This window comes from Oncorhynchus kisutch, linkage group LG10 (assembly GCF_002021735.2).
Source record: "Oncorhynchus kisutch isolate 150728-3 linkage group LG10, Okis_V2, whole genome shotgun sequence".
In the NCBI taxonomy this organism is placed as follows: domain Eukaryota; kingdom Metazoa; phylum Chordata; class Actinopteri; order Salmoniformes; family Salmonidae; genus Oncorhynchus; species Oncorhynchus kisutch.
This window is the reverse complement of record NC_034183.2, coordinates 61,600,329-61,622,250: the sequence shown is the minus strand read 5'-3', so window position 1 is coordinate 61,622,250 and position 21,922 is coordinate 61,600,329. Positions and strand designations below refer to the sequence as shown.

General features: G+C 44.0%; 1 protein-coding gene across 1 annotated transcript in view; it reads right to left on the bottom strand.

Moving 5' to 3' along the window:
• LOC109891992 (microtubule-associated serine/threonine-protein kinase 1-like) overlaps positions 1-21,713 on the bottom strand; it is a 65,652-nt gene extending 43,939 nt beyond the window's left edge. The window contains exons 1-2 of the mRNA XM_031834552.1: positions 20,844-21,713; positions 9,682-9,710 (exon numbers count right to left, since the gene is read on the bottom strand). Of these exons, the coding sequence (XP_031690412.1) occupies positions 9,682-9,710; positions 20,844-20,882 (68 nt within the window). The 5' untranslated portion in view covers positions 20,883-21,713. The remainder of the gene's footprint in view (positions 1-9,681; positions 9,711-20,843) is intronic.
• Between the last annotated feature and the right edge of the window lie 209 nt (positions 21,714-21,922).

Below are 21,922 nucleotides of genomic sequence, written 5' to 3'. Positions count from 1 at the left end.
AAGAAATGAACCACCACACCAGTCGGAGCTCATTTCCCAGTTGTCTTGAACGCACTTAAGTCTAAGATTTCCCAGTTCCGAGTTTCCATTTGTTTTGAACAAGGCAGAAGTCATGCTGGATTGACAGCATGACCAATGTATTCAACCTTTTCTGGCCCATCGTGTTAATTAAATGTTTATCCTTTTAATCTTGGAAAAGAGACGCTTAAACCGAGACCACACCCCCACTCCACTGAATTTATGAATCTAAACCCAGACCTTTTTGTGCCAGCATTGCACCGATCATTTTTGGCTGTGAAAAGGGCAAACATATTTCTGGCACACCCCCGAATCTAAAGGTCTACCGCCAGCACATAGATTTACTATTGCAATAGGTTTGGTTCTGTTTTTAACTAGGCAAGTCAGTTAAGAACAATAATCTTTACTCTTATTTACAATGATGGCCTACCCCTCCCATAACCCGGATGACGCTGGGTCAATTGTACACCGCCCTATGGCCAATCACGGCCGGTTGTGATACAGCCCGGGATCAAACCCAAGTAGTGATGCCTCTAGCACTGTGATGCAGTGCCTTAGACCACTGTGCCACTCAGGATCCCTGTTAATTGATTACAAATTAGAGGACCCTCCTCTGGACAAAATAGAAAAATAGTAAACCCTCCCCCTGACTGAAATTGTAAAAGCATGACCCTCCCCCATTTTCCACCAGGTAACAACTGTGTACATTTCGACAACTCCCTAAACAATCAATTTTTTTCTAACCTTTGGCAAAGGGTAAAGTCTACAAAACTTAGTTCAGTTTTCTTCAATGAGAAAATGTGCAAAATGTCAGCCAAAACCCATCTTGTTACATCTTCTCCCACTGCCGGCCACTAGGCTTCCTCGCGTCACCATATTTGGTGGTGAGTGGAAATTCCAACCGTATGCTTCAGATTTATACATCCGGTGAAACATCTAGCTCATTCTTCTATCTGTGATAGTACTGTATAGGCTACACTATGTGACCACAATCGATGACATACCAAGCAAAGAAAACCAGGGCAGAGAGAAGAATATTACAGTGAAAAAGAGAGTGCCTTGTCTTGTCCTCTATCATGACACTCCTTCCATTTCCCAGCATCCTCTCCTCCTCCTGACCGCCATGGGCTGGGACAAAGTCGCCAGCGTCAGCACATCACAGCAACCCAATTTAGACAGACATCCGAGGAGAGGCAATGCCACCCCAGCTTGGAAGATGATGGATGTGGCTTTATTGTCCCTGAAAGTTTAAACACTGACAGATGTTGAAATGGACATGCCAGCTCTCAAGCAGAGCTCTGACTAACACAGCTTTGTCACAGCTCCACTGGACCACATGTGTGTTAAATGTCAAATTGTGTGGCCTAATTTCATTACCGCCACCAGAGAAGTCAAACCGAGCCTAGTCACCTTCTACTGACCCTCTTACAGCTGTCTGAGACACAAGTTCCAGATCCTCATACAAGATGCCCCGAGGCAAAGATCTAGGATCAGCTCACCTTCCCCAGATCCTTATAACTGTTCAAAACAAAAACAAACGTTTTAAGTGAGAAGTAGGCATTGGTCTGAAGCCGAAAAAATAAAGGATATTCACGAGTACCACAAGTCCTACTCCACCTATGTACTATCAAGGTTTTCCAGCATACAGCTTTGACGTAATATTGGTCTACTGTACTTTAAACTATGTGTATGCAGGTTACTTAGAATGTAAACCTTATCAAACACCCACAGTAACTCAATATTAGGACGTTTTTTTTCAAATGTATATATTTTTTAGTTAACAAGGCAAGTCAGTTAAGAACAAATGATTATCTACAATGACAGCCTACACCAGCCAAACCCAGACAACACTGGGCACACCGCCCTATGGGACTCCCAAGCAGAGCAGGTTGTGACACAGCCTGGAGTCAAACCAGAGTGTATGTAGTGACACCTCTAGCACTGAGATGCAGTGCCTTAGACCACTGCGCCACTCGGGTTCCCATTCTAAACTTTGGTGTCCTTAATGTTTTGTACACTCAGTGTATGTAGACATGATAGTTTTTGCACCATAACACAGCAATACAAGTAAAGTAAAAATACACAATAATGACAAATGGCAACAGAAATAATGTAGTTATTAGTATTTATTTCATATTAACAGCTGATTTTCCAGAGGGAAGTGAAAAACCAGAAACACATTTAAGCCAATATGGAGTAAACTGGAAAAATATCCCTGAAATCATTTAACAAGACAATCGAGCAAGCTACTGGAAAATATACAAATAATCAACATGTAGCCTACCAATGAACTATTCACATACATTCTTGACTGTCACATTAGGTGGTTCGGAGAGCAAAGCATGAAGTGGCACAAACTGCTCTGTGTTCTGCGTCAGCTCCCCCTGACATCCTGCGTCTCCCCCTGGCATCCTAGTCTTCCACCTCGGTGGAAACTACTTGGGATATACCAGGGGGACGGCACTGGTGCAGCAGATGCATAGATTTAGAGGTGGCCATCCAAATGTTTCCCGGGACAACAGTGGTCTTCTCTGATATCGCGCAGCGGAGGAGCTGGATGTTCCAGTGGGGCCAGAGGATAAACAAGTGCATAGAGAGGGCCCGGCACTCTATCTGGTTACGTATTTCCGGGAACACAATCCGCCACCCAGATAAGCAGTGTGTCCCTGGCATGTCCCGTAGGGATGGAGTGCATTTGACGGAGGGGCAACAACATATTCCTTGAAAGTTTAGAGTTGGTCTCTCCAGTCTCTCCAGCGTGGCAGTTTCCCATGGTTTGGTGTTGACAATGAACTTTATTTAGCTAGCTAGCTGTGCTTTGTGGACGAATGTGGGAGATATTGTCAACATTGAGTTGTGCCGGCCGGTTCATGATCAGTCCACACAGCCAATGTTAAAGCCTTGTTAGCTTGTAGCTAGCTAGTTAGGTAACATTACTGGCTAACATTAGTTGGCTAGCTAACTGGCAATAGCAGCCAAGGACATTCGTTATCTTATTTGTGCTTATTTGTTTGTACTCTGATTACACGCAAGTTTCAAGGCCAACAGTTTACACAGATAACTTCAGCCAGATGACTTCCATAGCAAAATATAGCTATCTTCCTTAGCTTGTAGCTTGCCTCTCATCCGACTGCTGAAAGCTAGCTACTAGCACTGTTGCTGCGCAATCCAAGTGCTTTGGTCTGGTTTTAGAACTCCTGAGATTTTGGCTTAAAAGATGCCCAGCTAACATGAGGAATCTTCCCAGAAGTGGCCCTTTTCCGGGGGGCCATAACTGATTGAATCGGCCCGGAATCGAGTGTCGGACTCGGACGGAAATCAAAATGAATGATTGACCAGAATCGACACGATGTATCCGTCTAACGGAATTCAGACGATTTTGCCGGCATTTTTCCAGAATCCCTCCCAGAAGCGGCTTGATGCAATTTTAAATAAATGTAAACAAAATGACCTGATTTAGTCATTTTTTATATTACTATTATACATTTTATACATACAAATTATACCCATCCACAATTTTTGTTAAATAATTGTATTTATTTATATATTTATTACCCCCTTTTCATCATATCCAATTGTCTTGTCCCCTTGTCACTGCAACTCCCATACGGCCTCAGGAGAGGCAAAGGTTGAGAGCCCTGCGTCCTCCAAAACACAACCCCGCCAAGCCGCACTGCTTCTTGACACAATGCACGTTAAACCCGGAAGCCAGCCGCACCAATGTGTCAGAGGAAACACCGTACACCTGGTGACCATGTCAGTGCCTGACCCACCACAGTAGTTGCTACAGCCTGATGGGACAAGAACATCCCGGCCGTCCAAAACCTCCCCTAATCCGGACTGCGCTAGGCCAATTGTGCGTCGCCTCATGGTCTCCCGGTCGGCACGCATATTAAACCAGCATCCGTAGCAACGTAGTTTGCACTGCAATGCAGTGCCTTAGACCGCTGCACCACTCAGGAGGCCCGATCTGCAAAGGTTTAAATGCTCATCAATTTGCCTTGCACAAAGTATCAAAATACTAAAACACTACTTAAATAATTGTATTTTTTATCACAGAAACAATGAGAAAATATGGAAAAAATAAATAAATAATGAAATGTTAATTATATAAAGCATCCTGTGTAATCATCTGCCAGAGTGTAGCCACAATTGGCCCGAGCCCCAAGTAATACATTTGGGCCAGATAACTGACACCGGAATCGGCCCAAGCTCAATCCCCACAACCTAGCCATAAGTAATACTGCTGCTGTCGGCCCAGACTCGGGCCACATGACGTCAGCCGAGTGCACTGACTCTCAGCCGGAATCCACTGTGCTAGCTGGGTGTTAGCGATGTCAGAAATGTAACAAAAGGGTAACACATTGTTGGCTCTTAATGTACAGAAACGAGCACGTGAGATTGATAAATTATACATTTGATCAAAACTGTTGCCCCTACAAACGTATTCAGTCCAAAAGGTGGCAAGTCTAATAGTCATTTTATGGACGTTGTAGTCTTGTTTTTATCCGACTCCTAGATATTGAGCTAGGTCGGGGCAAGACATTTTATTGTTTGCCTAATTCTAACAACCCAGATGGCTCATGACCAGAGGCAGGGAGTGTGTTGTGTACCTGAATTTAACATTGAGCTTCAACCAATGCCATACTATTGTGGGGGCTATAGCCAGTTAAGGTAAATCCCAACTGACCGTAGATCAGTGTCTAGGGAAGTGAAATTCAAACTATTCTTTCGACAAGTTTCTGGGCATCTTATCGGCACTCCAATAAAAAAAGAAACCAAGAAATACATTTACTCAATAAAATAACCATTTTCAAATGATCTTTCTCAAAAACGTTTGTATATTGTCCCATACAATAACCTTCACTCTTATTTTAATTTTTTTTTAATTACAACTTCAACACTGAATACCACTGGTCTAGGGGCTTACTTCAAAGCTGGAACAGCTTTTGACGTTGCAGTCTCAGAGACAAAGCATTAGCTTCTTGTTATTGTCTTTGATAAACAAAGATCCCTTATTTTGTCTAGAAACATAGAGGCTGACAGAGACACAGCAGACAGTGTCAAGAGTGGCATTCTTCAGATTCAGTATTGAGGGGGTAGACTTTTCCTGGAACTGAAGTCAGGCTCCGACGAGACTAAAGAAGATCAAAGAGAATAAAAGCTCCATTACTCCACAGAATGGATTTTTACTCTAAGAGAGGAGTAATGCTACCACTACCACCAAAGCTACTGCTATTGAGTCCAAACATCCCCTGAGGGACAGGAGACCACTCAGAAGGACGGATTCTTTGGTCTGGCCCAGGTATCTCGACACCCCACTTACCTCATTCAATGTGTGATATGTGTGGTATTGTTTGAAGGTAGATTCAGCTAAATGACACTGCCCCGAAGCAGCACCGGAGATATATTGTGATAAATGAGATGCAAGACTTCACTCTCACAGTCACACACAGTATCTGCATATGAGCACGGGTTCTCTTCACACTGTGAACAACGTGGCAGCCAGGGCACCAACACAGTGGAGAAGTTGAGCCTTGTGCTTTAATGCTCTTAGTTGACCCACTACGCTCTTTACTTTTTGCATCTACCTCATATTACTGAGTCTACCTTTAAGTACTGTGTAATAGTGATCTGACGGACTTGTTTGTTTGTAAGGGTTAAGGTGTGGCCATGAATGTGTGTGTGTGTGTGTGTGTGTGTGTGTGTGTGTGTGTGTGTGTGTGTGTGTGTGTGTGTGTGTGTGTGTGTGTGTGTGTGTGTGTGTGTGTGTGTGTGTGTGTGTGTGTGTTCTAGGGAGGGGTTGGGGATGGAGCAGTGTTGTTTTCACTCTGATCTTTTTTGTGATGAGGTACACCTGAGCCCAGCACCTGAGGGACATACACTGTCTGATTATCAACACTCATTATCTCTCCTTTTATCCTCCTTCCCTCATTATCTTCTTTACCTCTCACTCCTTCCATCCTGAACACACCCACCCAATACATCTGTATTTAGCTAACACACACACGGAAACACACATTCCCCCACATAAAAAGAGGAGAGACTCGTGTGCACACATGTGCCTGACTACAGCTGAATGGACACTCATCCCAGGACGTTCTCTCGCTCACGAGCTCTCTTTCTCTCTGTCATCCTCTCTTCCGTGTTTAAACTGTAAAGAGCTGGATATAGACAGAAAGAAACAGGGAGAGGGAAAGAGAGAGAGAGAGAGGCATGTGCATGTCTTCACTGCTCACATAACCCCAGTGTGTTGGTCCTTGATGGAGGCTAAGATAGAGATATTACCCCTGGGCCCTGTGCTCTTACTCACTCCCTCTCTCTCCCGCTCTCATTTTCTCTACCCCTTTCTTTCTCCCTCACTCTCTCTCCTCACTTGCTAAGCCACTTTGACTTGAGGATGTGACGGGAAGATAACGCAGTGTGATAATGGCATGTCCATTCAAAACAAATAGGGAATGCCATTGATGAACCTGCTGTTGCAGAGCACCAGCTAACTTAAAATGGCAACAAAGGCTGATAGATATATTACACTGCAGTGTAATGGGAAGATATACATTTGTTTGAAAGCAATTATATAGGGGCACTATGAGATGATTGAACACACAACTTCATATGAAACATCAGCACAACAGACTTCTTGTTAATCAGCATGCTGACTAAGTCGAGTATCTTCTGTCTGGTGGGTGTTTGTGTGTGTTGGTGTGTGTGTTAAAACTGCAGTAATAACAGGCCAGAGGCAGCCTAATCCCTGGCCAATCAGCAGGAGAGAATGAAGTCATTGGGAGTAGGAGGAACTGGGGCACAGTAGGAGAACTTCTCTGAGATTAAAGCGAAATGATCTTGATCATGGCTAGAACTAACTGTTTTAGAATATTCTATGTGTCAGACAGCTACGTATCCCCTTACAGTCATCGCTCAACAAAGAGTTTATCTCAGCATCACTGAGTCAACCTGATTCAAACAAAGCCATGGATATAATCAAACGGTCACCTTTCATTTGAGTCACTGATTAGTAAATACTATGTTAAGCCTCAACTAATGCTACAGTCCTATCTTAGCTGGTACATAGAGGATATCCGTAGAAACACTGACACAGCAATCTTCATAAACACTACTCTGAGCCACTCAACAGCCTCACTAAGCAGAACTGAGCAGAAATACAAAACCAGATGGACACACACACACACACACACTCGGTGACCTTACAAGCACAAACACATCAGTCGCACTGTAAATGCTAACCACCTCCTCATGTACACTTAGCTGCTACACAAACACAGAGACGGAGAGAAACACAGATAGATGAGGTGATGGAGGAAGGGAGGGAGAGAGAGAAACACAGATAGATGAGGTGATGGACAGAGGGTGGGAAACACAGATAGATGAGGTGATGGACAGAGGGAGGGAAACACAGATAGATGAGGTGATGGACAGAGGGAGGGAAACACAGATAGATGAGGTGATGAAGGGAGGGAGAGAAACACAGATAGATGAGGTGATGGAGGGAGGGAGAGAGAGAAACACAGATAGATGAGGTGATGGAGGGAGGGAGGGAGAGAGAGAAACACAGATAGATGAGGTGATGGACAGAGGGAGGGAAACACAGATAGATGAGGTGATGAAGGGAGGGAGAGAAACACAGATAGATGAGGTGATGGAGGGAGGGAGAGAAACACGTATAGATGAAGTGATGAAGGGAGGGAGAGAAACACAGATAGATGAGGTGATGGAGGGAGGGAGAGAGAGAGAGAAACACAGATAGATGAGGTGATGGAGGGAGGGAGAGAAACACAGATAGATGAGGTGATGGAGGGAGGGATTAGAGAAGGATAAAACAAAAGGGAGTACAGGGAACAAAATCACGTATTACAGAATCCCCCATCCCTCAGGACACACTGACCTATTTAACAGTGCCCTTTGTTTTATATTGTACCTTTTGGTGCCTCGGAACATGTTGCTTGCGTAGGGAGGGTAGCTTAGCGTAATGCTAAGCAACGAGAGCAGTTGAGAAGTGAGAGTCAGGAAGCAGCAGGGTCCCTTGAAAATGTTGTTGCAAACGCTCTCTCAACCTTTAGATGTGCACCGGTGTCTGAGTGATGTGGCGGTGGACAAACGACAGTAAAGGAGAGAGAGAGAGGCTGTCTTTGGTTTTAAATAGGAACAAAAAAGCAGACAGGGTATTGCGGATCGTGTCTCAAGGGTAAGGGTCGTGGCAAGGAAAGGGCTTACCAAGAAAAACTTTCAAAAGGACTAATTTGAGACAGAAAGAAGTTGGGGGGGGGGGGTAATGTCATAAGAATGCTCTCTCTCTCTCTCGCTGTGTGTGTGCTTGAGGGGGAAATCTGTGTAAAAAGCTTTTTACTTGAGGCTACTGTAAATATGAATGAGAGAAAAGAGAGCGAGGGAAGAAGGGATGATGAATTCATAATCCCAGGGAGGAGGAGAAGACACTTAAAGAAGTCCAGAGCGTGTTAAGTGAAGCTGATTCTAGGAGGTGGTAGAGATGTGTGTGTTTATCTGCAATATGTGTGTATACAAGCGAACGTTTCTTACATAACAAAAAACAGATTCGATTAGATATGAGCACATCCATTCCGTAATTCATCCAAGCAAATCTAAAACCTCAACAGTGCTGATAAATACAAGCCTACTGAGAACAATAGAGGAGACACCCCATCCAGATGAATAGATCAAGACAGTAGATGAATGTGAGGCCTACTCCAGTGAGCTCATCTATAATGGATGATATGGATGATACTGGTCTAAGGGGAGGGAGGCTTAGAATGGGAACCAGACTGAGACAGAATGAACCCAGATGGTACATCTCTGGAGGAGAGCATAGAGTTGATGACTAAATGGGGGACAAAATGAAAGCTGAATACCACTGTGAGGGAAAGATAGAGATGACCAGTGGTCACTGATGTCAGAGGTTAGCATGGTCCCCAGGTTAATTTCCTGGTTTATTTCCCAGGGGTATGGTGTGGGTGATATGGGCAGGGGGAAGAGACGGGTTACAGAGAAAGGCAGAGAGAGGGACTGGATGGAAGTAGGGACAGAGACTACACAGAGAGACTGCTTGGGTCTGTGTTCTGTATGCTGAGATTATAAACACACACAAGCGTGCGTGCGCGCACAAACACACACACAATTTGATAGAATGATCAAAGCTTCATCTACCACATTATTAACATATTATAACATTTCATTAACACAATCAATTATGTCAGCCATATCTTTGTCTTGCTGACACAGACAATAACACACTGGAGCTGTTTCCTTACCACACACAAGCTAGGGTATGAGAAGGGTGAGCGAGAGAGAGTGCGAGAGACAGACAAAGACGGAGGAGGAAGTGTTTCAGCACCATGGAAAGTGATCAGACGCAGAGCGCTGTCTACCCAGACAGATGGCAGGATTGTCTCCTCCATTCATTCTAATTCCCCTCTAAGTACCTCTAAAGTATCCTCAACCCCTCAATAGGGTGTTGAAATGCTAATCATGTCTCAACAGGGATTCAACAGGGATGAAATCTTCCAACCAGGACAGTAGAGCCCTCAGGTGATAAAATAGCTGTTGTTTCCAAACACACACTTCCCCTGGCTCGGGGTGTGTTTCTTAGGGAGTGCCCAGTTGGCCAGGAGGGAGGGAGGATGTACTAACCTGCTGTTCTTGCGGGGCAGTGGCAGATCCTTCTGGAAGAAAGGCAGAAAAAGAGAGGACAACAGAGATCAGGTACTGGTAACATTAGAGGGATTCACAGGTTACAAGATGGTTAGAAGCAGAGAAACAGACATCAACTACGTCACCTCACCACATTTGTACATAAGCTAAGCAATGGAGTGTTATGATATGACACCTCCCTTCAGTCTCTTAGTCCACTTGGACCTCGCCTCTGCTATAAAGACTCACATATACAGGACATTAATCTTTATTTATTTATTATTTATTTCACCTTTATTTAACCAGGTAGGCTAGTTGAGAACAAGTTCTCATTTACAACTGCGACCTGGCCAAGACAAAGCAAAGCAGTGAGACACAAACAACAACACAGAGTTACACATGGAATAAACAAGTGTACAGTCAATAAAAATAATGTCTATATACAGTGTGTGCAAATGGCATGAGGAGGTAAGGCAATAAATATGCCATAGTAGCAATTTAGCAGATTAACACTGGAGTGATAGATGAGCAGATGATGGTGTGTAAGTAGTGATACTGGTGTGCAAAACAGCAGCAAAGTAATTAAAAACAATATGGGGATGAGGTAGGTAGATTGGGTGGGCTATTTACAGATGGACTATGTACAGCTGCAGCGATTGGTTAGCTGCTCAGATAGCTGATGTTTAAAGTTAGTGAGGGAACGAATTTTGCAATTATTGTGACCAGTGAGCTGAGATAAGGCGGAGCTTTACCTAGCATAGACTTATAGATGACCTGGAGCCAGTGGGTCTGGCGACAAATATGTAGCGAGGGCCAGCCGACTAGAGCATACAGGTTGCAGTGGTGGGTGGCTTTGGTAACAAAACGGATGGCACTGTGATAGACTGCATCCAATATGCTGAGTAGAGTATTGGAAGCTATTTTGTAGATGACATCGCCAAAGTCGAGGATGGGTAGGATAGTAAGGGTAATTTTTGCGACGTGAGTGAAGGAGTCTTTTTGCGAAATAGAAAGCCGATTCTAGACTGGATTTTGGATTGGAGATGTTTGATATGTGTTTTGCTAGCGTTTAAGAGCAGTTGGAGGCCACAGAAGGAGTGTTGTATGGCATTGAAGCTCGTTTAGAGGTTAGTTAACACAGTGTCCAAAGAAGGAGCAGATGTATACAGAATGATGTCGTCTGCATAGAGGTGGATCAGGGAATCAACCGCTGCAAGAGCGACATCGTTGATATATATAGAGAAAAGAGTCGGCCCGATAATTGAACCCTGTGGTACCCCCATAGAGACTGCCAGAGGTCCGGACAACATGTATAGACAGTACATGGTATTCTGTGTGTCTTTGTTTGTGAATTCCGTTAAGGGAGAGATACCAGGAAACAGCAGAACAGAGAGGATGGGTAAGTGCATTATGTGCTTGTATATGTGAGTGTGTGCTTCAGTAATGTGGACCAGTGCTTTGAAGTGGACAAACGCTCTCGCTATCTCTCCCTCTCTGTCTCTCTCTCTCTTTCTCTTTCTGTGTTCCCCCAGCAGAAAAGAACAGTGTGTCCACCCCCCTATCTCTCCCTTGGGTCCCAGATGGACCCAGAACACTGTGCTGGAACAGCAGCAAACGCTGAGAAGTGCCAAATCCTACACCAGCCCAGCCTGGCTATTTGAAATGCTTCTAACTGAGACACTGGTTTAGTTTCCCTGACACTGTTTTAGCATTTGTGGCACAAATCCCATTCAACTCATGGTACCGATATTTGCATTTTTCATGCATCATGTTCAAATCATCTATAGTGACATTTGTTGAGCTTCACAGTCAATTTGAGATATTTTCGGAGGATTTGGACATGCGCAAAAAATGCTAATATTGGTACCATGACTTGAATGGGATTTGTGCCACAAATGCTAAAACATTAGCATTTGGAAACAATGCCAGGAAAATAAAACTAATGCATGGATTGCTGTCATACCTTGTCTATAGTCTGCTTACAGGGAAACCAATGTGTCATTTTGTAATTTGGGATGAACTATCCCTTTAAGCTCTGTGGTGCCTAGAGCTTCAGCCTCAACCAGAGCCTGATTCTGCTTCTGTCTGTGTCCCTGACTGCTTACTTCTTACACACACATTCACTGCAGCAGACTCCCACTCTCTCCAGACATACATGTAGAACATGAAAGAGACAGAGAAATTGCAAATTGACCAAGAGGTACTGCAAAATAAATCAGGAGAGAGGAGCCAAGAGAGACACTGAGCCCATTTCCTAGGTGTGTGTTGTGTAGAGCATTAATTAATGCATTAGCCACTCCACTCCACTCCACATCCACCAGTGACAATTAATACAATATTTGGTTAATCTTGAGCTAAAATGTACCTGATTGTTTGAGAGAGAGAGAGAGAGAGAGAGAAAGAGAGAGAGAAAGAGAGAGATAGAAAGAGAAAGAGAGAGAGAGAGAGAGAGAGAGAGAGAGAGTGTGTGTGTGTGTGCTTACATGTATACTATAAGCTATTAGGGCTGGGAATTTCCAGGGACTTCACGATATGATATTATCACAATATTTAGGAGCTGATACGATATGTATTGCGATTGTCATGATTTTATATTGCGATTCAATGTTCGGAACATATTGCTCACTATATGTCTGCTGCAGAGAGAGAGAGAGATCATGAGAAAATGAGTTGTGATCAGTCAGGGAAATAAAAGTGCTGAAGACTTGTTGGCTCACTGTTTAAAAGAAGATGAAGAACAAGCTACAGAATGAAAAATAGTTTTGGCGCAGGTACAGCCGACTAGCGCTAGCTACAATTATTTTTCTATTTTTCTATTATTACAAATCAATACTTAATATCATCCAAAAATAATGTGTGTGTGTGTGTGTGTGTGTGTGTGTGTGTGTGTGTGTGTGTGTGTGTGTGTGTGTGTGTGTGTGTGTGTGTGCGATATGTAACTGTATCAATTTTTTCCCCACCACTATAGGAAATAGACTGAATCATGTGTGTGTGTGTGTGTGTGTGTGTGTGTGTGTGTGTGTGTGTGTGTGTGTGTGTGTGTGTGTGTGTGTGTGTGTGTGTGTGTGTGTGTGTGTGTGTGTGTGATCCTCTTCATAAGGTTCTCCCTCTGGAACAACTAGAGAAACCCTCTCCATAGTGTGTGCTTGTCTAGTGGAATGTCTTTGACAAACCTCCCACATAGCAGAATACCTATAACACTCAGTTACCTTGAAGTGTCAAACGGAACACTCCACAGATTTAGTCTTACCCCAGAGAGAGCTGGTAAAAGCTATGAATGCTTGGGAGAGAAGGCGGTAGGACCTTGATTGAGGAGTGAATATGAAATAAATCATTTTGGATCAAAAGAGAAGTGACCTCACCATTGTAAGGTCAGACACTCACATGAGTTTTACACCCAGCACAAGCCGAAGGTCATCGATAGTTGTTGGTGTATATTAAGCTCCTCCCATGGGTTTACGTGTTAATAGAAACAAATCCCTCTTTACAAGGACAACCGAATATTCAACCTATTGATTCCTCCTCACTCCTCCTCCATTGGTCAGACTAATTGATCCTGAGCCATCAGAGCTCTGTACATTACTTGAAAGTGTGGATGGAGGGAAGACAGTGCAGAGAAAGACTGGTGATGGGGAAGGTGTATGAACATATCTCAGACACAACATCATAAAGATATCTGTCTCGTACCCGTCATACAACACATACCAGTAAATCACTTTATAATTGCCACTTTAAGAGCTGTGGCATAGATCCATATTGAGTCTATGCCTGTACTGAAATGCACTTTCAATAGATACTCTCCATTGTGCATACTTTTTCATCCAGGTCATGTAACCTCTCATAACATGATTATGAAGAGAACATCTAGTTCGCTTTGACACACAAGGAGTGGAAATCTTTTTATGCTACAAGTGCAGACTAGTTAGAGTAAGAAAGAATGAAGAGAAAACCTTCCGAATATAGAGGTATGAAACCAAAGGAACAAAGCAGGATGCACTACGTCGACTGTGGCATTGCATCAAAATGAGTCTGCTCATTGGCTGATGTCCTCAGTAGGGCCCTTTAGTGCTGTGGCGTGTCTGAGGCATGTCTAGACAACAAAGAGAACAATGTGGTGCATCAAAGAGATTGCAACCTTCTATTTGTCGGGGAGGAAGGAATCAGATCCATGGACAGGGCTCAACAGGTGTAGGATCTTAATTTGAGTCAGTTTTCTACTTCAGGAAAATAATCCAGCAGCAAAAGGAAATGTGAATTATTATGTTGATTGTAATTCATGGAATTGTTTGTCGGGGGTTGATACATTTTAAGCAAGAGAAAATCAAGTCTGAAATTTCAAAATGTAAATTGTTGTCACGGATCCCTCCGTAACTTTCATCATGCACACCTGTCCACTATTCCTACTGATTTGTTTTCTATATATGTGCCCTTTGGTTTCCATTGGGGGGTGGATTATTGTTCCCATGACCGTCGGTGGTGTGAGTACCTATGCGTTGGTGCAGCTGTTATGCTGCGTGCTTTATATATTGTGTATTACGGGCAGAGGTGTGGACTCGAGTCACATGACTTGGACTCGCGTCAGACTCGAGTCACAAATATGATGACTTGCAACTCGACTTTGACTTTAACACCAATAACTTGTGACTTATCTTGGACTTAAGCCTTATGACTCGACCTGACTTGATACCCTCCCCAAGCTCAGATATTAAAAATGATGCTATTAAATAAAGTGTGCAGCGCATCAACTCTTCATTTAACGGATTACAGTTTGAATCGGAGAGCAGCCAATCAAATTGTGCCAGCTGAGAAAAAGTTGTGCATGGCAGTGCAGAGGAATGTCGGCGGGTGAATTCAGATGGAGCCCTTGGAAAGATGATACCCAAAATGATTATTTTCGGATATAAAGACAACGCTGTATCAACAAAAAACGGATTGCAACTTGCAAAACATGCTGGAAGGAAATTACAGACGGAGGCGCAACAACTTCCAACTTTGTTCGACATTTGAAGCTGCACAAAGAATGGTAAGTCGTGGCCAATATAGCCGACAGCTATATATTTTATTACTTTACTAGTGTATCATGTAGGCTAACGTAATGTTAAATCAATGATCCTCCACACAGTCAGTCAGTGCGGGAACGTGATCATTGCACCCAAGATTGTGCTACAACTGGTTAGGCAGTTGGTAACCTAAATCCTGCCTGATGTCACTGCTGTTCCTAAAACCATTGATATACATTAGCCTTCTGTAACCACACAGAGTGTGTGTGTGTGTGTGTGTGTGTGTGTGTGTGTGTGTGTGTGTGTGTGTGTGTGTGTGTGTGTGTGTGTGTGTGTTTGTGTGTGTGTGTGTGTGTGTGTGTGTGTGTGTGTGGGTGGGTGGGTTGGGCGATTGTGTACAAGCCTACATTGCCCAATTGCGCCCCATTGCGATCCTCGATAGTCGATCACTATTGGGGGGGGTCCTTCTCATAGCTACCCATGTATTTCTATGGAAATATAACGTTTATTTGGAAAGTAATAAATATATATATATATTTTTAAAAGCATTCATGATTTGAGTAAATGTAATATACTAACTATTACTCTTGTTAAAAATATGAAATGTTATTACATTTGGTGAAGAGCACATTGTGACTTGTTTAGGACTCGAAACTCAAAGTTTAGGACTTGAGACTTGACTTGATGCTTGACTGTCTTGACTTGGGACTTGAGTGCTAAGACTTGAGACTTACTTGTGACTTGTAAACAATGACTTGGTCCCACCTCTGATTATGGGTATTGTCCCGTGTCGTTCAAAGAGGTTTACCCTCGCTCTTTTGTTTGGGTACAGCCCAGTGTTTTTGTATACGTGTTTGTTTTGGGTGTATTAAAAACCCCTATTGTGTATTCCTGCGCCTGTCTCCAAAATCCTTTATACCAGCGTGACAATTGCAAACTTCAGAAGCCTTTTAAAATGTCAAATACACTACAGGTTTTAAATGTCCTGCATTGCAGGAAGGAATCAGCACCATGGACAGGGCCCCACCTTGGAGGTAGGAATCAGCACCATGGACAGGGCCCTACCTTGGGGGTAGGAATCAGCACCATGGACAGGGCCCTACTTTGGAGGAAGGAATCAGCACCATGGACAGGGCCCTACCTTGGAGGAAGGAAACTGGACCATGGACCGGGGATACTTAGGAGGTCACTCCACAGAGCCAACTCAGGAGTGGGATATGGAAGAGGGATATAGTAAAGGGATTCAGGAAAGGGTATAGGTATAGGTTCAAAAAGACCAAATGAGTTCAGGAGAGGAGATTAGCTGTTTGAGGGCCAATATATCCAATCAGCTCATATATGATGGAATAACATCGGGTCTGGAGAGTGGTCTGACAAAATGTGCCTCCACTCCTGACTATTCTTTGGCTTTAGATTTGCATCAGAATGTCAGATAATGTACGTTATAATATCATGTTTTCGAATAAAAAAAATGCAATGAAATACGGTCACCCTCTCAAACTTCCCTACAAACAACATGATTTTCATTGTTGAACTAATATTTTAATGCTCTCTCACTTTGTCAGGCCATATGGGGAGAAACTCATGTCACACTGAAATCTAGACTTTATCAATGGCCAGACATTGTGTCATTGACACGGTCAATCCAGGAAGCTGAGACTAATGGAAGGGATTGTAATTGAGTTTCCACTTTCTGAATGTTAAACACAATAAAAGTGCAGTGACTGGCTGACGGTACAGATTGGTGCTCTGAATCTGATAGATCTGGAGCGGATTGACGACAGATGGAGCTCTGACACAACCGTACCGTTCCCACTGACTGATCACAGATTTGAAAGCAAAACAATTATACTCCATATTTACCCCCTCTCTGTGACGAGGATGACTGCTCTTCCAGAAGGTTCTGCACTGTGGTTTGAGGAGTCTAAATGGTCCCTCTGAGTCGCAACCACATTGGGATGTTTGTGACACAAATGACAAAACATACGTCAAATGTCTATGAATATTCAAATAGACTGTATTGTCCTGTGATTGCTGTGGTTGACAACATTACAAATACAGTTCAGGATGCTGTGTACAGTACAGTATACTATGCTGTGGCCCAGGGGGGAGGTGGAACTCCCAGTTACAAGTCACTGTTCCACCGGATGCACCACAATATACTTGTGTATTCAGCCCAGAACAGAACATGGTGCGCTGGTGACCGTTTCAACACGGGATGGTGCATCTCACGGGGTTATATCCTTTCAATAAGAATTCCTAATTAATAGAATACATGTGATTGTGATGTACAGCGCATTCGGAAAGTATTCAGACCCCTTGACATTTTCCACATTTTGTTACCTTACAGCCTTATTCTAAAATGGATGAAATAGTTTCCCCCCCTCATCAATCTACACATAATACCCCATAATGACAAAGCAAAAACAGGTTTTTAGAAATGTATGCAAAATTCTTAAAAAACAGAAATATCTCATTTACATATGTTTTCAGACCCTTTACTCAGTACTTGGTTAGAGCACCTTTGGCTGTGATTACAGCCTCAAGTCTTCTTGGGTATGATACTACAAGCTTGGCACACGTGTATTTGGGGAGTTTCTCCCATTCTTCTTTGCAGATCCTCTCAAGTTCTGTCAGGTTGGATGGGAAGCGTCGCTGCACAGCTATTTTCAGGTCTCTCCAGAGATGCTCAATCGTGTTCAAGTCCGGGCTCTGGCTGGGTCACCCAAGGACATTCAGAGACTTGTCCCGAAGCCACTCCTGCGTTGTCTTTGCTGTTTGCTTAGGGTCGTTGTCCTGTTGGAAGGTGAACTTTCACCTCAGTCTGAGGTTCTGAGCGCTCTGGAGCAGGTTTTCATCAAAGATCTCTCTGTACTTTGCTCCGTTCATCTTTCCCTCGATCCTGACTAGTCTCCCACTCCCTGCCGCTGAAGAACATCCCCACAACATGATGCTGCCACCACCATGCTTCACCATAGGGATGGTGACAGGTTTGCTCGACGTGACGCTTGGCATTCAGGCCAATGAGTTCAAGCTTGGTTTCATCAGACCAGAGAATCTTGTTTCTCATGGTCTGAGAGTCTTTAGGTGCCTTTTGGCAAACTCCGAGCGGGCTGTCATGTGCCTTTTACTGAGAAGTGGCTTCCATCTGATCACTCTAACATGAAGGCCTGATTGGTGGAGTGCTGCAGAGATGGTTGTCCTTCTGGAAGGTTCTTCCATCTCCACAGAGGAACTCAGGAGCTCTGTCAGAGGGACCATCGGGTTCTTGGTCACCTACCTGACCAAGGCCCTTCTCCCACGATTGCTCAGTTTGGCCGGGCGGCAAGCTCTAAGAAGAGTCTTGGTGGTTACTAACGTCTTCCATTTAAGAACGGAAATCATGTCCAATCAATTTAATTTGCCACCGCTGGACTCCACTCAAGATGTAGAAACATCTCAAGGATGATCAGTGGAAACAGGATGCACCTGAGCTCAATAATCGAGACTCATAGCAAAGGGCCTGAATACATATGTAAATAAGGTATCTGTTTTTTATTTTTATACATTTGCAAAAAAGATGTATAACTTTGGTACAAGACTCCGAATGTCCTTGAGTGGCCCAGCCAGAGCCCGGACTTAAACCCGATCTAACATCTCTGGAGAGACCTGAAAATAGCTGTGCAGCAACGCTCTCCATCCAACCTGACAGAGCACACCAAATACAGGTGTGCCAAGATTGTAGCGTCACGCCCAAGAAAACTTTAGGTTGTAATCGCTGCCAAAGGTGCTTCAACAAAGTACTGAGTACAGGGTATGAATACTTATGTAAATATGATATTTCTGTTTTTGATTTTTAATACATTTGCAACCATTTCTAAAAACCTGTTTTTGCTTTGCCATTATGGGGTGTGTAGATTGTGTGTAGATTGATGAGGGGGGAAAAAACAATTTAAATGTGGAAAAAATCAAGGGGTCTGAATACATTCTGAAAGCACTGTATATAGAACCTTCCACCCCCAGCTGGGATATGGATGCTGATGAAGACCTAATGGTCGAAACGTTATTGTAATAAAATCCCCTGGGAGCATGAGCAGCAGTGGGCAGTGTTTTCCTTTCTATTAAACATAAATTCACCTAGAACTCCAGAACCTGCAAAAAGTACCTGAATGTACATATGTTCTTCAGCTTTTGTACAACACCTCAATATCAGCAATATGGTGCTACTTTAATTATCTTCCCCCAGACCACTTCCTTGCAGTAATCTCTGTGAAGCTCTCTGTTAATGAGATGGGCTTGCTAAGACACCAGCCAGCCATGAGGATCAGACAGAGGCAGGCAGAGAGTAAATGCTGCGGCCGGACCCTGCCATGAGATAGGAGAAACAGCAGCACTAAAAATGGTCGTCTGACGTCATGCCCTTCAGCTCCTCTCTTCTGAGCCGGAGGAGAAATGGCCCTGGCTGCTATGAAACAGTACTGGCTGGGCTCCCTGCCCACAGCTACACCACCGCTGGCCCCATCATTTCGTGAACACACGAAGGACAATGGTGAGAAAGTCAGTCTGGGGAGCTGATCGGAACCTAGACAGGGGCCTGCTCATCACCTCAGTCAGTGTCAGTGATTGGCTCACCATCCCATGTCTGACAGATGGAGAGGAGCTGGAGAGGAGGGTGATGCTGTAGTATGGAAGTGTCATATCATCCCCAAGGGCTGGCACACCATCCTCAATACCCCACACATTATTCAGATCGGTCCTTCCCCTGAATGCTACTGTACATACTGTACATGTATATACGTGTGTGTGTGTGTGTGTGTGTGTGTGTGTGTGTGTGTGTGTGTGTGTGTGTGTGTGTGTGTGTGTGTGTGTGTGTGTGTGTGTGTGTGTGTGTGTGTGTGTGTGTGTGTGTGTGTGTGGAGGCTGGAGGGATAGTGTCTGGAGCAGATACAAATAGTTTTTTTAATGTTAGTCATGTTGAAGCAGTGCATTATGGGGCTGACCCTTGACCTGCTCTCTGTGGGAGTGGGGTGTGTCACCATATGGCGCAGAGAGATGAGAGATGCGCCAGAAGGGGGATTTTAAACAGACACTAACGGTTGTGAGAGTGGCTGGGATGATGAGACTCCAGGGAGATGAGCTGTTGGATGAATCTGAAGGATGGTCATCCAGACACTATCCATCCTCATAAACACACAGAGAGACACACTGGCATACACACACATCTTCCTCATGCACATTCATGACTCATGCTTGTTGTTGAGACATGTAGATGTTTCTAGTTGTCACTAGTTTGCTTTGCCCTATGTTTTACTTCACACACACATCCACTGTTTGTTTGCTGTTGTGTTTGTGCTGTTGCCAGTGTCTTCTGTCTGTGTTGTCCATTTTGTGTTACATTGCCTTTTGCCTCTTGCCAGGCCATCATTGTAATTAATGATTTGTTCTTAATTGAATTGCCTGGTAAAATAAAGGTAAAATAAAAAATGAAATACTGTGAAGTTAAGCATATGTGCACAGACACAGACCCCACACACACAGGATGGAATTGAGAGAGTTGATGATGCCATGAGGTGGATTTTCCCAGCACAATAAAGAAACGGTGTAATGGTCAACCCCAGTCTCTCCATCCCCAGCTCTCTATCCCTCCCTACTCTTCATCACTATACTGCCCAGTCCTAATGACGCCCTAAGGCACTCTGCCCGCCTGGCTGGCCGCTCAGCTCAGTTCACTTGACTGAATCACACTCCAAGGGGGAGGGGTGACCCGTACTTAACCAGGCTACTTCATAATGGATGAACACGTCGGCTTTAGTAATATGAACATGTCATATCAATATGCATGGCGGTACATTTTAATTATGGAGATATTACCTTGAATGGCATTATAGACATAGAGTCGCCAAGTATCTTATGAATATGACCTCTGCTGAGATACATTAAATCAAGATTTCTGCAGCTGAGCATATGAAGTCATAAATGCATAACACAGTTGTTATAACACATGCTCTAAAAAGGATGTTATGTGTGGGTAGTTGGTTATTAACATATGAGCCTAAAAATTGTATTGAACATCATCTCAACTCAATGGCACATTCTGTACGATTTCTATTGACATGAGTGTAGCCTACATGGAACTAACTGTCAATTAGAGATACTATCAAACACATTACACCCGAACCTCACCTGCAGCCTCCGACGCCGAATTATCCCCGAGTCATCCATGGTGAAATAAGGCGCAGTCGGATGGGGAATTCCCAAAAACAGCCCACTGACCCTTCACTTGTTTCGGTTTCGACCCAAACAACTCTGCGGCATCCACTGGCTGTCCGGTTCTCACTCAAATAACACAGCCGAGACGGCGGCGTTGCTCACTTTGAGCCAAAGCGCACAGTGCGCGTGCAGTGTCACGTTGAGGAACCGCTTGAAAACCACCAAATGCCAGGATGTCCCGTAGCATCTGAAACGAGCAGGGTCTTTGGGCTTTTAAGTCTCTAAAATAAAGTTATTCCGCTGTAGCCTATAGGTTAATTAAATGATCAAGTCAATGACTCATAAATCCCCATGTTGATAGTCGATTATCACCTTCACTTCTTCCGGTTGTTTTTAGAGCATCTTTGTGCACCACCAACAATGTCTTTAGAGACTTCACTTGCAATATAGTCTACTGCACCAATTCTTTGGCGGTGTCTAAAATAAGTTACACCTACAGCATTAAATGTTCACAATACACCAGAATGTTCATTTCGCGGTTGATGCTGCTTGAGCAATGGTGCGAGACGTGCAAAGATGCTTCCTCGAGCTCAGTCAGTCCCGTTGACATTGCCGCTGATTCGCCCAGGAATCCATCCACTTCTTTGGACTCCCAAGGCAACAGTCCATGACATAACAAAACACATCGTCTTTCCGCTCAACTTTAAACATTCGAGAGAATGTTCTTCTCCCTGGCTGCATATCGCGGTCCATTCATTATTCCACCTTCACTTCCTTTGATAACGGACGACAATAGCGCGATATCTGTAACCCTTCCGTGCCCGGGATTCCCTCACGCCCCTCCTCCACGCGCAATCCGCAACTGGGCCAGTGTGATGAACTAAACATCCCTCTCCTCTCGCCACAGGTAAATGGGGGGGATAAGAAGGATAATATGGGGTGAACTACTTCATTGCTGGGCAACGATGAGAACCGCATGCGTGTGAACGGCCATACTGGTCATTCAGGACCATGGACAGCGCCACGTAGTCTACGAATGAGTACATTAGCTT